The sequence below is a fragment of the Artemia franciscana genome, chromosome 7, assembly GCF_032884065.1.
Source record: "Artemia franciscana chromosome 7, ASM3288406v1, whole genome shotgun sequence".
NCBI lineage: Eukaryota > Metazoa > Arthropoda > Branchiopoda > Anostraca > Artemiidae > Artemia > Artemia franciscana.
Genome location: NC_088869.1, coordinates 49,525,354 through 49,541,570, shown reverse-complemented (window position 1 = coordinate 49,541,570; position 16,217 = coordinate 49,525,354). Strand labels below are relative to the sequence as shown.

General features: G+C 34.3%; 1 protein-coding gene across 2 annotated transcripts in view; it reads left to right on the top strand.

Moving 5' to 3' along the window:
• Positions 1-353: 353 nt before the first annotated feature.
• Positions 354-16,217, top strand: part of LOC136029411 (serine/threonine-protein kinase PAK mbt-like) — a 52,053-nt gene continuing 36,189 nt past the window's right edge. The window contains exons 1-3 of one of the 2 annotated variants that reach the window (XM_065707779.1): positions 354-482; positions 11,737-11,979; positions 14,761-14,994. In XM_065707779.1, the coding sequence (XP_065563851.1) occupies positions 11,770-11,979; positions 14,761-14,994 (444 nt within the window). In that variant the 5' untranslated portion in view covers positions 354-482; positions 11,737-11,769. The remainder of the gene's footprint in view (positions 483-11,736; positions 11,980-14,760; positions 14,995-16,217) is intronic. The other variant, XM_065707778.1, reaches the window with a different exon arrangement.

Sequence of the window (16,217 nt, the reverse complement as noted above, 5' to 3'; positions counted from 1 at the left end):
TTCTGTTCGTTTTGATTTTCATTTATTTATTGATAGTGCTTCATAGTAGTTAGCCCTTTGGAGGATTGCTGGACTTTATTTCTGCTCATTTTTGGCTTAATGGAGCTTTTTTCCTTTCTTTGAAAAAATATGTTGTTGAAAAATTTAAATCAATCACGAGAAAAAACAACAAGAAATTGATTTATTAAAAAAAAAAAATGAATGTTTTGCTGGAACAGTAGCGATCTAGGAGTATTACAGGTATCAAAATCCAATGCAAATTATACTCTATTTTGACTAAAAGTGCATCTTTAAAAAATCGTTCCACGTTGAAAGACAACACTGTTTTTACACTTCATATTCATTCAATAACTAGTAAATAAACAAACGAAGGAGCAAAGGGTCTATGAAGGCGAAATCCAAGGATATTTTCTCTACAGCGAAGACCTTGTGCCTTAGAAATTAGATAGTAGCCTATGCATCAATAGAAATCAAAGGTTTGTGTATACATCTCTCATTTTTTGCTTTTCATTTCGCTAGTTATATAGGCTAGGCTATGAGATTTCATAATTGACATAGCCTATGGACAAGGTGAACACACTAGGCTATTTGATTCTCTTTCCAAATATAAAAATCAATTCAGTTGCTAATGTTTCCCTTCCTGCTAGTGGTTCCATATAGCCTAAGCAACAATAAAATATTATCAGGATAGACTGATAGGACTTAGTTAACATGTTGTGATTTGTTACAGGTGTTAAGGTTTTAAAGAAGTTTAGACAGTGAGAAATCATGGAATATGCTGTCTGCCCATGCAGGGCCAGATTGACTTGGTGCAAGGCCTGATTAGAATGTTTTTGTGGAGCCCTTTTGACATAGGCTATTCAACATTTTCATATAGTTTGATATAGGCCTATATATAGATATATATATATATATATATATATATATATATATATATATATATATATATATATATATATATATATATATATATATATATATATATATATATATAGGTTGGCACTTTGCACCACCCCAACACCTAGTTGGTGAGGGCACCTTGCACCCCCCCCAAGCCCCCCCTGTGCACATGGGTTTTTGATATATATATATATATATATATATATATATATATATATATATATATATATATATATAGATGTATATATATATATATACATATACATATATATATGTATATTATTAACTATTTAGAACTTGTGAATATACAACATTCTTCACTGTCCCATTGTCTGTGCATATAAATAGATTGTCAGGTTTACTGACTCTTGAACATGCAACATATAATTGTCCATGGGAAAAACAATCCATATTCAGATCTATACCTCATTATTCTAATGATTGCCCTTGAGAAATTGAATTTTGCTTTGAGTGTCCCAGTTGTCATTTATATTCCCTGTGTCCCGGTCATCATTTGTGTCCTGGTGTCCTGGTCTGTAATTCCTCTTTGAGTGTCCTGGTTGTCATTTATATTCCCTGTGTCCTGGTCATCATTTGTGTCCTGGTTGTCCATGGGAAAAACAATCGATATTCAGATCAATACCTCATTATTCTAATGATTGCCCTTGAGCTTTGTTGATGGTGATTGCTAATCAAACATTCCCTGTGTCCTGGTCATCATTTATATATCCCCTCTTTAGCCTTATAAAGGCTAAAGTATGTCCTGGGAAGGTATTTTGAAGTACCAACCTCCACTCCTTCTCCTTCTAGAGGGCCCTGACCTTTGATGACCTTCAAAAATATGTGTGTTATAAAAGTGAAATCTTGCAAAATAGATCTTCTGCTTGAATGAAGTACAACAAAATTGTATTCAGCTTCACAACTTTGCTCAATCCCAATTTATGAGGTTTTAAAGTTATGTAAACACATTTCCTAAATTTTGAAAAAAAAAACATTGATATGGCTCAGAATTCTACTCAAATAACAGGAATTGCATTTTCAGAACTAAAGTCAGAGAAAAGGCAACTGGTAACTGAAAATTAAGGTAAAATGTTGTTTTGTCGACCTGTCATGTAGGCGAATTTCAGTGCCCCCTAGAGGGAGAAGGAGTAGAGGTGGGTACTTCATAATACCTTCCTGGGACATACTTTAGCCTTTAGACCCATCCCTGAAAGCTTCATTTTCCTAACCTAACCCCTTTCCAAGATAGCCAAAAGTCAATCAACAAAAATATAAATGTATATATATATATATATATATATATATATATATATATATATATATATATATATATATATGTGTGTGTGTGTGTACATATACATACATACAGTTCATATTATTGACTTACCAATAAAGTGAACATACCACTTGATGCCTTTTATTATGCTTTTTACAAATATAATATTCACAAATTCAAATTTAAGTACTTTCTGGCCTAACCTAACTAAAAATAATTTTGGCACTGAGAAAATGTAGTATTAGTTGATCAAGAATGACCAAGAAAACAGCACTAGAAAAATGTAGTATTATTTTCTTGAAAATGACCAACAACTCATATTTTACATGAAAATTTGTCATTTTCAAGAGCTCAAGAAGTGCTTATATTTGAATTTGTGATAGAATCAATTATTATTATATTCATAAAGAGCATAAAAAAGGCATTAAGTGGTATTTTTACTTTATTGGTAAGTCAATAATATGAACTATAATACATTTACCAATATATATATATATATATATATATATATATATATATATATATATATATATATATATATATATATATATATATATATATATATATATATATATATTTACCAAATATATATATATATATATATATATATATATATATATATATATTACCAAATATAATTTTATATATATATATACATTTATATCTATATATATATATATATATATATATATATATATATATATATATATATATATATATATATATATATATATATATATATATATATATATATATATATATATATATATATATATAATATATATGATAAATTTCTATTTTAGTGACTTCTTGCTATCTTGGAAAGGGGTTAGGTTAGGATAATTAAACTTTCAGGGATGGGTCTAAAGGCTAAAATATACCCTGTTAAGGTATTTTGAAGTACCTACCTCCACTCCTTCTCCCTCTAGAGGACCCTGAAATTTGCCTACTATTGGAATTTTGACAAAATAACATTTTACCTTAATTTTCAGTTACCAGTTGCTTTTTCTCTGCCTTTAGGTCTGAAAATGCAATTCTTGTTATGTGAGTAGAATTCTGAGCCTGATCAATGTTTTTTTCCAGAATTTAGGAAATGTATTTGCATATCTTTAGAACCTTATAAATTGGGATAGAGCAAAGTTATGAAGCTGAAAACAATTTTGTTGTACTTCATTCAAGCAGAAGATCTATTTTGCAAGGTATCACTTTTATACCACACATATTTTTAAAGGTCATCAAAGGTCAGGACCCTCTAGAGGGAGTGGAGGTAGGTACTTCAAAATACCTTCCTGGGACATACTTTAGCCTGTAAACCCATCTCTGAAAGTTTCATTTCCTAACCTAACCCCTTTCCAAGATAGCAAGAAGTCACTAAACTAGAATTCTACCCTTTTCTCTTTACATCCTCCCAGGAAGTTTCCATTTCCTTAAAATTTTTCTTTTTGACATCCTCCCATTCCAGATGAGGACAACCTGCTTTCTATTTAGCCCTAGATGGTTGGCTGAAAAGGACAATTTTTGGCAATCAGTCATCCTTCATTGGAGAATGTGCCTTAGCCATCTCAACCTTTTTTTGATTATAACCCTAGAAAGCAGGACTGAACTGCCCTTCTCATACAGCTTACTGTTTTAAATATGGTCAGTCAGCTGGATACCCAGAACAATCTGTTGGCAATTTCTTTGGAAAACATCTAGTTAATTTTCAACTGCTTTAGTGAGCACCCATAATTCAGAGCCATATTTGACCACTGTCATCACTCTACCTTGTTTGACTCATCTTCCTATTCTTCCAAACTTTTTTTTTAACTGTGAAGAAACCTGAGCTTTGGCTATTCTACTTTTAACATCTTCACTGCTCCCACCATTTTTTATAACAATACTACCAAGGTAAGTAAGGCTGCCCAACTGATCAATCTTTTTACTACTCAAGGTTACCTTTTTATCTTCACTTGTTCCTTGCCTTAGTGACTTAGTCTTCTTAAAATTAATTTTCAAGCCTATTCTAGCTTATCTTACCTCTAAAAGCTCATTGATTTTTTTTTTTTGGGGGGGAGTTAATTCTGACAAATTCGAAAAAATTAGGTATTTTTAACTTACAAAGGAGTGATCAGATCTTAATGAAATTTCATATCTAGAAGGAACTTTCAACTCAGATCTCTTATTTTAAATCCCGACAAGATCCAGTGTCATTGGGGGAGGGGGGAGTTGGGTGGGGGAACTGGAAATCTTGGAAAAGGCTTAAAGCAGAGAGATCAGGATGAAACTTGGTGGGAAGAATAAGCACAAGTCCAAGATATGTGACTGATATAAACCTTAGCAGATCCATTCTCTTTGGTGGAATTTGCAAGGGGGGAATAATTCAGAAAAATTGAAAAAATGAGGGGTTTGTAACTTACAAACAGGTGATCAGATCTTAATGAAATTTGATATTTAGAAGGATCTTATGCTTTAGAACTCTCATTTTAAATCCTGACCAGATCCGTGAGATTGGGGGGAGTTTGAGGGGGAAACTGGAATTCTTGGAAAATGTGAAAATTGAGGCATCTCATGAAATTTTTCATGAGATGCCTATTTTTCATGAAAATATGAAAAATAGGAATGGGTGATTGGATCTTAATGAAACTTGATGTATAGAATGATCTTGGTTGTTATCTGGTGTTAATTTGGAAAAATTAGAAAAAATTGAGGTATTTTTAACTTAAGAATGGGTGACTGAATCTTAATTAAATTTGATATTTAGAAGGAACTCATGTTTCAGAGCTGTTGACATTGGGGAGAGTTGGAGGGGGAAACCGGAAATCTTCGAAAATGCTTATAAATGTTGTAGATACATGATTGACATAACTAGACTGGATCCACTCTCTTTGAAGGAGTTGGGGGGGGGGGGTTTAGTGCTTTGGTGAGTTTGGTTCTTCTGGACATGCTAGGACAATGAAAATTGGTAGGTGTGTCAGGGAGCTGCACAAATTGACTTGATAAAGTCGTTTTCCCTGATTTGACTATCTGAGGTGCTGAAGGGAGAGGAAAAATTAGAAAATTGAGGTATTTGTAACTTACAAGTGGGTGATTGGATCTTAATGGATTCTGATATTTAGAAGGACCTCATGACTCAGAGCTCTTATTTTAAATCCTGACCGGCATTAATCCTCTGATTTTCCTTTTAAAGCGTCTATTGATGCTTAGAATTTTGCTAGAGCTCATACCATATGAACTCTTGACTCTTCCAACCTTGTCACAAGTGCCATATGAGCTCTTAGCTCTTGTTTAGCAGGTGGTGTATCTCTTCTCATGAGATGTACAGTTCATAACCATCTTTCTTCAAGAGAAGATGACTCTAAGTTGATTTTCAAATTCAAACTGTGAGGTTTATTTAATATTACTTTGTTAATTAAACATTTTTCCAGCCTGTTACAATCAAGCTCTAATTAATCAGGAACTCAGTTCTCTGTTGATAAAATGGAGATATTAGTTGATACTATGACTGAAATTTGAGTGTTCAATTACAAAAATGGTTAATTGTTATTAACAGAAATGGGTAAGGCAACCAATCCTGTTTCAAATGACTGGATCATGAAGCTATAATCACAAATTTAAATTATTTTACCAATTTGTGAAACATGCTCTCAAACTATTATTGATTTCATTTATTTTCTGAGTGAAAGGAACTAAAGCTCTTGCTACTCCTTTTGTTTGAGAAGTATTATTTTGCCTTTTCATATAAATCTATTGCGTGGTTAGAGTTTCTGGAATTTCCCTTTCCTGAACCCAATGTTTCCTAACACTTCTAGCCCCCTCAGGGAAGGGGGCCAAGCATCTAATTGGTTATCAGAAGCTGATATTCCTATTGTTGTATCTCCAATATCCAATGATGATAGCCTGAATGAAACCATGATTACTGTCTCTGAGCCACCAAGCTCTGAAACTGACAACCTGCTAAATGAGGATTTTCAGACAGTAGGCAGAAAACAGAAACGAAAAAAACCTTCTATGAGTCCTCCTGAAATAATGGGACTCTCAAACCCAAATCCAGCTGTGGAGATAAAGGACAAATCCATTATCCTTTTTGCTCCAACAGTAAAAGATCAATCCTTCTCTATCAAAAATATTACTAACATTAGAATGAATCTTTTCAAAACTTTTAGATGCAGCTTCACTGTGAATGTGAACAGAGATGGTTCACTAATGGTTATGTTTCTAGACAGAAATGAAGCCTACAAAGCCCTTAGCCTAAATAAAATTGGCAATATCCCTGTTACACCTGAATGGTGGAAACCAACCCTGAAAAATTCTCAGAAAATAGTACTGTACAACATACCATTGGAACTGTCAAATGACGACTTGAAAGATGGCCTTATGAACAATAAGGGGGAAATGCTGGAGGTTCTGGATGTTCATCGTATGGGCAAACTAGATTCTAAGGGAACAAGAAGTAGTAAGAGTGTCCTCTTTATCTTACCTGCTAGTTCCCAATTTGACTCAGTATTCCTTTTTGGTCAGCAAAAAGCTCATAAAATATACCAAGAAAAACCTCTTCAATGCTCAAAATGTTTTAAGCTTGGTCACTCATCTAAGTATTGTTCTTCTTCTGTGCCAGGGTGCCCTAATTGCCTTGGTAATCACTCCCTGTCTACAGAAAGTAGATGCACTGAAGTGCCTAAATGTACAAACTGTGATGGTAGACATCAATCAACAGATCACAATTCATGTCCTAAATATGTTCAACGAGCTAAAGTTTTAAAGATTGCTCTTCAAGAAAATGTTCCTTTCCCAATAGCTGCAATGGAGCTGGCCAAGCGGTCCAAAGTACCATCAGGTCCAAGAGGTAATGAGGCCAAAGAAGGGAATTTAGCCCTTCCTCAAAAACCCTGGCTACAGGTCCACAAGAACCACCCAAATCAGGCACTCATACCTCCTACTGAGACTTCTTACCCTCCATTGGCTAAGGAGCATCCCAAGGTGGCTGAAGCTAGCCCATCCCTCAACAATCCTAAAACTAAGCCTAAATCTTGGTCTGAAAGAGTGGCAGCTTTTCCTAATATTTCTACTCAAGCCATAACTATGCAAGATAGAGTTGGACCTCATATTACTAATTTAATTAAATATGTTGCATCAGTGGACCTAATATTACAATCAAATATGGCTAAAGATAAAAAAGCCAGTATAACAAAAGAAATTGCAGAATACTACTTTTCCAATTCTATTTTCAATGAAATAGGAACAGAATTATCATCCATTCTCTCAAAATATCATGCATGTCACCTATTCAACCCTTCCTATGTTAACTAAGCTGCAGATCCTACAATGGAATTGCGTCTCTTTAAATTCAAATAAACTTGCTGATCTTATCCAATGTGCAAATGATAAGAGAATAGGAATTATTTGTCTACAAGAGACTAATCTTCATCAGTACAAGAAAATCAAAATACCTGGGTACAAGTGCTACAGGAAGGATAGATCAACTAACAGAAAGGGAGGGGGTGTGGCAATTTTTGTTCATGATTCAATCCAACACTCCCCTCAACCCTTAACTATCTACAGGGATGAAATAGATGTTGTAGGCATATTAATTACCTTAGCTAATGGTAACCATCTTGCCATAAAATCCTTTTATAATCCATGTGGGAGTAAGGACATCCAAAGTATCTTGGAAACAGAATTATCAGGTAATAATACCTTTATTTTTGGTGATTTTAATGCCCACAGTCCTCTCTGGGAACAATCAGCAGGTAGCAACAAAGCAGGAAGAGGAATAGAGTACATATTGTCCAATTTTCCTGACACCTTGATTTTCACTCCATTTGACTTTCAGACCAGGTATAATATTTCTTCTAACTCTTTCTCAACTATAGATTTGCTTCTAGGTCCTTCTTCATATTATGATTTAGTTCAGATGGTAAAGGTGTCGTCTCTCCAATCTGATCATTGTGCAATTCTTACATCATTTCAAGATTTATGCTACACTCCCAAACCCTACATCCCTACATTTATCAACTCCAAAGGTAATTGGTCCCTTTTTCGTGAGATATTAAATGAAGTAGATTTTTCCTTTGTTTCTCCTAATTATGATATTAATGCCATTGAGTCTAATTTGAGATCAATCCTGCTGGAGTCAGCTAAATCGGCAATTCCAATGACTAGGGTACGTTTTTACAATGGCTCCAAAAGACCCAAGAATTGGTGGAATGATGAGTGTAGGGTTGCAGTTCTGGCAAAAAGAAAGGCTCGTAAAATGTTTCAAAAGCACCCATCTCAGTCAACAGCAATCTTTTATAAGCAGTCATGTGCTAAGGTGAAACTAATTTGTAGGAGAGCTAAACAGAGTACATGGCTGAATTTCAGCTCAAGTATCAGTTTTAGAACCCCAATTTCAAAGGTCCATAATTTCATTAGCCAACTAAATAGTGGAAAGCAGCCTAATGATGACCGTAGATATGATATCATTCAGGATGGATATCCAATTGTATCAGATAAAAAGAAGGCAGATCTGTTTACCAATGTTTTTAAAAATGATTGCTCAGACTTTCATCCCAGCCGACCTCCTTTTTGTAATCTCCCTCTTACCTGTTCTTATAAGGGTACTCTGATGAAACCTTTTTCCCAAGATGAATTTTGTGTAGCACTTAATTCTCTTAACATCAAGTCTTCCCCAGGTTATGACGGTATTTATATGAAGTGGATTCTTGAGTCCCCAAAGGTGTTTCATACAGCCCTCTTAAGTCTTTATAATCTTATTTGGTCAAGTCAAAAGTTCCCAGATGCCTGGAAGATTGCTCAGGTATTCCCAGCTTTAAAACCTTCTTATTCATCTAATGATCTCAAGTCTTACCGTCCTATATCAGTATTACCTTCCTTTAGTAAAGTTCTGGAAAGGCTTGTCTTATCAAGAATTGAGTGGTTTTCTGAAGTCAACAATCTCTTTCCTAGTGAACAAACAGGTTTCAGAAAAGGACATAGCTCTTTAGATAACATTACCCGGCTAGAAACTGATGTTTGTAACTCCCTCAAAAAAAGACATGTCACAATGGCTGTTCTGTTTGACTGGTCGAATGCCTATGGAAATGTAGTCCACAATAAATTATTGGAAATCCTAATAAATCTTGACTTCCCGTATCCTTTTATAAGTTTTATAAAGTCTTTTCTAACTGATAGATATTTTTACGTTCAAGTAAATCAGTCTAGAAGTGAGCAATGCCCCATTACGAGAGGACTTCCTCAAGGTGCAATATTGAGTCCTCTTCTATTCAACTTGTATGTTTCTGAATTTCAAGTATCTCATGCATCATTTGGCCTTTATGCAGATGATTTGATCATTTGGAAGTCAGGAAGGGATATTAGCCTTCTTCAAAGCCTTATTCAACATGATATAAGTCTAGTCCAGAGATTCTCTTTAGCTTTTGGCTTTCCAATATCAATCAGTAAAACTAAAGCCATTATATTTACTAATGGTACTCTAGATCCTCCTAATCCACTGACAATTTTCTCAAGGGAGATCCCATATTGCAATTCAGTGAAGTTACTTGGTTTATTAATGGATTCTAAAATGCAGTGGCATGAACATATTAATTCTTTGAAATCTCTGATTATTCAGAGACTTTGTATTCTAAAAAGACTTGCTGGAAGTAAGTGGGGATGTCACCCAAAGATTATTTTGGATTTTTACAAATTATATATTCGTTCAAATATAGAATATGGGATTCAAATATTTTCAGCTCGTCCCCCATCCTCATTCAAAATCCTTGAATCTTTACAAAATTCTGCTATTCGAATAGCTTTGGGTGTGCATAAGCATACTCCTCTGTCAAAGTTAAGAACACTGTCGGGATTGATGTCCCTAAGTGAAAGAGCATCTAGTCTAAGGATAAAGTATTTCTCGCAAATCCAGGCTTATGGAGCCAAGCATGCTGTATATGCACACACCTTTGCTGAGAAGTCAGTCTGTCCCAATGCCCATTCATCATGGAATCAGTTTCAACTGGAGGTCCCAAACTGGGATCAACATTCGCTTCATGCATATCCCTTTACTGAGTCCCCCCCATGGGAAATGAGTCCTCCAAGCTGTCAAGTAGAACTTATCTCTATTAGTAAAGATTTGATTCCTAATTATGAGATCCAGACTATTTTGGCTGAACACATTTCAAAGGCTTACCCCAACTATAGAAAAATATATACTGATGGATCCGTCCAGAGGGAAAGAGCTGGAGCAGGAGCATGTATCCCATCCCTGAATTTGAATATTTATTCTCCTCTCCCATTGGGATCTTCTATCCTGTCTGCTGAATTATGTGCCATCCGCCTGGCCTTGGATGCTCTTATAAATTATAACATTGAATCTGAAAATATACTCTGTCTCTCTGACTCTAAATCAGCATTATTACTGATCCAAAATATTAATAGAATTGCTAATGACAAAGATTTATATAATATTAGAAGACAGCTTCTTAATCTTAAGATCAAGGAAAATGAAGTTTATTTTCAACATGTTCCTAGTCATAAAGGTATAAAATATAATGATATGGCTGATTCTCTAGCAGCAAAGGCTTCCATGTTATCTCCTAGTCCTTCCTCTGACCTCAATTCACGAGATATTATCAGGCAAAGATCCAAAGTTAATCACAGTACATTAATGTTATCTCCATTTCATACAAGATTAAATACAGTGCTATATTACCGACTGAAATCAGGTGCCCTACTTCTAAATAGCTTGTTATTTAATTGGAAGCTACATCATTCCCCTTTATGCCGAATCTGCTTTTCAACAGAGGAAACAATCCAGCATATTTTATTTGATTGCCAGGCTCAGAGTGAGGAGACTGTTGCTCTTAAGCGTTTCTGCTCCTTGGCTAAGATTCCAAATACTTATACAGCTATCCTGGATTCTAACCTGCCATGGGAAATTGATCGTAAGATATTTAAGGCAGCAATTGATACCTTAAAGAAGAGAAATATTGTTTAATAAGGATTAAAGCTTGAAGAAGTCAATTTTTAATGGGACGCAATTTATCCATAGTTTTTGATTGTGCAGAAGAGAGCGGGAATGAGTAGGAAGAGCCGTATTGGTACCGGCCGGCCTAGTGCCTTAAACTGCTGGGGACAGGTAGCTCAGGTACTCGCACTTCCCACAATCAATAACAGTTTATTATTGTTCATAATCGTATATATCCATTGTTCGCAGACTGGAGCAGAATAGCGCTTCCAGTAGCTAGTTTTTCTGAAGAAGAAGTCAAAGAGGTGAAAGGACTTGTTGTTAGTCCATATACCTCCCTACAATTTTTGGAACTGGAACTGGAAACATGGCATACAGTTATTTTAATGGAGACACACTGAAATAAGTACAAACTTCCTGGAACATGTTCAGAATGAAATGGGATTTCAATACCCTTGAAAATCTAACAGATATTTCAAATCACAATACCATAATCTTCTCAACCAAAAGTTGAACTTTATGCATTTTTTTTCTTTCATCCAGCTGGATTCTTTACCCTTCTAAACTTAAAACATTCTGCCTAGCCGCTGTATTGTGTCATGCTGCTCATAGTGCCTCATTAAGCCTTTAATTTTAGGTTGAGTAAAGTCTATTATAGGCTTATTGGGGAATGTTTTCAAAAAAGAAGAAAAAGCCTGTTATATCTCACCCATCAAATTTTGAACACAGAGTACACACTGGGTTTGATTGGAGAGAAGGCAAGTTTGTTGGACTACCGCCACAATGGCAAGGCATTGTCAATCCATCAGTTTCTGGGAAAAGACCTGCACCCCTGGTTGACCCATCAGAAATTACACCCACTGAAATCATTGACTTAAAGGTTGGTAATCTCTTTTTTTGTCATTTATAATATTAATGTATATCTTTATATGTATATATATATATATATATATATATATATATATATATATATATATATATATATATATATATATATATATATATATATATATATATATATATATCTATATATATATATATATATATATATATATATATATATATGTGTAGCACTAGCTGTAACTTCTATAGCTATTAAACAATTCTTGATTAAAAAGATTTAATTTTTCATAGGAAAAAAAACAGAAGGTACTGAAGCCATAAATGTTATGTACACCAAGCCTTTAAAATACTGATAAGAAGTAAACTAAGCTTGTACTATACTGATAAGAAGGAAAATAAAATTTTCAAATTATATTCATATTCCTGAGGTTAATAGTCCATCTAAGTCTCAGATATGCAATTGGTACATTAGCTCCAAACAAAATTAGGAAGTCTGCTTTCACTTTATTAACAAATAAAGAAACCTCTACTCCTATTAGTCAAAGCAATGATACTGTTAACTGAAAGAGAACTGTGGTATAGGTTCTATTGAAACTGATTTTCATCTCTCTGAATTTCCCATAGAAATGATTACAAATGATTTAGACAGGGTTCTTGCACCAATTGGTCAATCCTGCTCCTCTTTTTGCTGGACCAACAAAAAGAGGAATGACCAATTTTCCCTTTATATAGTCTGACAGATCTAATAAACCCCTTCCTAGAAGGAATTATAAGACCTTCTAAAAATATTTGTAACCAAATAATAAGGTCTGATAAGTTTCCCTGCTACTAAGACATGGATTAATGACACACTTCCCAAAGAAATCTAGTAATTTTCGTTTTGCCAATACATGCCCTAATATACTTATTCCAGTATTGAAAACTTTCTAATAACTATCATAGCCACAGGCTAAACATTAAAATTGTCTATAATCTTGACACCAGTTAATGTGGATAAGCTAAACTATACCTCTAAAAAACTTTGTCTTGTGCACTGGATGTCTGTTTTTTTAAGTTACCCTGAGATGTCAATTGTTTGGCTATATCTTTTCTTGGTTGGTCTCGGTAAAGCCTGTGACTAGACTGATCGCATATATATATATATATATATATATATATATATATATATATATATATATATATATATATATATATATATATATATATATATATAGTGAAATTAAAACGAACAGAAATTATTCCATATATGAAAGGGGTTGCCCCTTCCTCAACGCCTCGCTCTTTATGTTAAAATTTTTTATTGTTTTAAAAAACAGAACTGACAAAGTTTGACAAAGAGTCAAACTTTGGCGTAAAGAGCGGGATGTTGAGAAGGGGACATCCCCTTTTATATACGGAATAATTTCTGTTCTTTTTAAGTTTTAATGTTGCTCCTTACTTTCAGTGAAAAAAACTTTTTCATATTTATTTTTCATTGTTTTTTTTTTAAATAATGCTAGAAAGTCCTGCGCCCCCTTCATGGAATTTCTCTTCTCCTATGACAAATTCCTCCAAGGAAAGATCTTTCCACGTAGCTCCCTCCCCTCAGCCCTCCCCCCAACCACAAAAATCCCCCTGAAAACGTATGTGCACTGCCCAATAACCATTACTGTATGTAACGCCAGTCAAAGTTTGAAACTTGCAGCCCCTCCTTGGAGACTGTGGGGGAGTAAGTCGTCCCCAAAGACATAGTAATTATGTTTTTCGTCTATGCTGAACAAAATGGCTATCTCAAAATTTTGATCCGTTGACTTTGGGAAAAAATGAGCATGGGAGGGGGCCTGGGTGCCCTCCAATTTTTTTGTCACTTAAAAAGGGCACTAGAACTTTTCATTTCCGTTAGGATGAGCCCTCTCACGACATTCTAGAACCACTGGGACAATACAATCACCCCTGGGAAAAAAACAATAACAAATAAACATGCACCCGTGATTGGTCTTCTGGCAATAAATATGAAGTTCCACATTTTTGTAGATAGGAGCTTGAAACTTCTACTGTAGGGTTCTCTGATACGCTGAATCTGATGGTAAGATTTTCGTTAAAATTCTATGACTCTTAGGGGATGTTTCCCTCTATTTTCTAAAATAAGGCAAATTTTCTCAGGCTCGTAACTTGTGATGCGTAAGACTAAACTTGATGAAACTTATATATTTAAAATCAGCATAAAAGTATTATTCTTTTGGTGTAACTATTAGTATCCAAATTCCGTTTTTTAGACTTTTGTTTACTATTGAGCTGGGTTGCTCCTTACTACAGTTTGTTACCACAAACTGGAGATAATGATTCAGAATAGGTTCCACATGTCCATGTGCACAAAATTAAAAGGGACGAAGCATTGTTATTTTCTTTCATGTGAAACTTTTAATAAGTAAGGAATCATGTTATACACATAGTATTGTCGTTTGTAAACTGTTTAGAAATTATAGGGAATTTTTCAAGGCGTCATATCGTCGTTTCATAGGTCAAATGACTTACTAGTGAGCTGGTTTTAATGTATGGTTTTCTGTTAATTTTTGATAAAAGCTTATAATTTATGAAAAAAAAAATGTAAATATCTAAGTTGGTTCATCCACGCAACTTGAATAAACCCCTCTTCTAACTTTTGCAATTGTTTGTTTTATGGGCATTAACCAGAAAAAGGAAATAAATGGGAGAGAAACAGGCCTTTGCCAAGTCATCTCACATGTGATGGGGACAAGGTTTATTTTTAATTTCCCTTTTATGATTTTTGCATAATTAGGTTTAATTGATTCTTATTTCTATTTCTTTGTAATGATAGATAATTGTTCGAGGTGCTGAGAAATTTAAGCTTCATGGACAAGGCTTACCAAAGTCATCTAGCGTATCAAGAAGTAACTCGCTTCGGTCCCAGTCCCCACCAAAAGCCCGTAGAGAAATGAAGCCCATGATGCCGCTTATTGAAGGAAACGAAAGTCTAGAGTATCAAGGACCATCCCCAGATCTTAGGGAACCAGCTTATCCAGTAGAAGACCACAATAAATGGGGAACGGAGGTATTTTACTATATCATTTATTTCTAGTCTATTATTGTTACTTGGATTTTAAGGAGTAAACTTGTAGGTTTGGGGGATTCGTATAAGTGTTCACTTTTTATAGTGGGTATTTCCCTGTTTTTTAATTCAATGTTTCGCAATTGGACCTGACAATGAGAGATGGGAGTGTTCAATAATATGCCAAAAAAACTTTTTCTTGTGTTTTATACAGAATCATGAAAACAGGGTATTTCCCCATTTCATTCCATTTCTTAAATTCTTCAAAATAGCCTGTAACTGAGATGTCGATTGGAGACTATGCAACGGATTTTGAGACTTGATGCTGGAATTGTCCTACACCCCCTTTCTTTGGGTACTTGTTTACTTTCTGAAAATGGACAGTGAATTCAAGTACTGCAACCTTGCTCAGATGTGTTTAAGATTAATACTCCTTAATGCATGATCTGATTATTAACTATTGAAAAATCATTGAAGTTGTTTGGATTTACTATCGAGAATTAATTTATAGTGTAAATGTTTTTGAAATTATATTTTACTATTAAGACCAATGGAGATATTAGTTACCAGTCCTGAATCAGCTACACACGGTAATTTTTTCCCACTAGCCAGTTTTTATTAAAATGTTTTTTTAATTTTTATTACTATGGGCTGTGGTTTGTTCTTTACTGGGTTGCTGCAATAGGCTAGGAGGTATGCGTTGAAAGGTTGAAACTTAAATATATACCTGAAGTTTCTAATGAATAATAGAGACTAAGCCTCTGGGAAGATCGGAAGCTATTTAGTTTAGTGAAAATATTTGATATATTCTTGTATAACCTTTTTAAGCTTGTGAACTGCTTGTGAAGTTGGATTACTGAATGTTACTGGTTCATTGGTTTAAAAAGTTCATTAACTGAGCTCATTCAATGTCTTGAATTCCTCAATCTTGCTTAAATTCATGTTGAATTGTTTATAAGGTTTGGCACAGTCTTCTTCATCTAATTGTAAACAAAATGTTGCTAAATTTACAATTCTTAGTTAAGTTGGCACACTCTTCTTCTTCTTCTAATTGTAAACGGAATGTTGCTGAATTAATAGTTATAACATTTTCCTGGTCTATCATCCTCATATATACGACGTTGGATTTTTTTTCACAAACCAAACTGCGTTTCTTTGACAAAACGAATAAGAGTTTCAATAGGGATATTGATACTCTTGGATATATAAAGGACATATTCCTATTA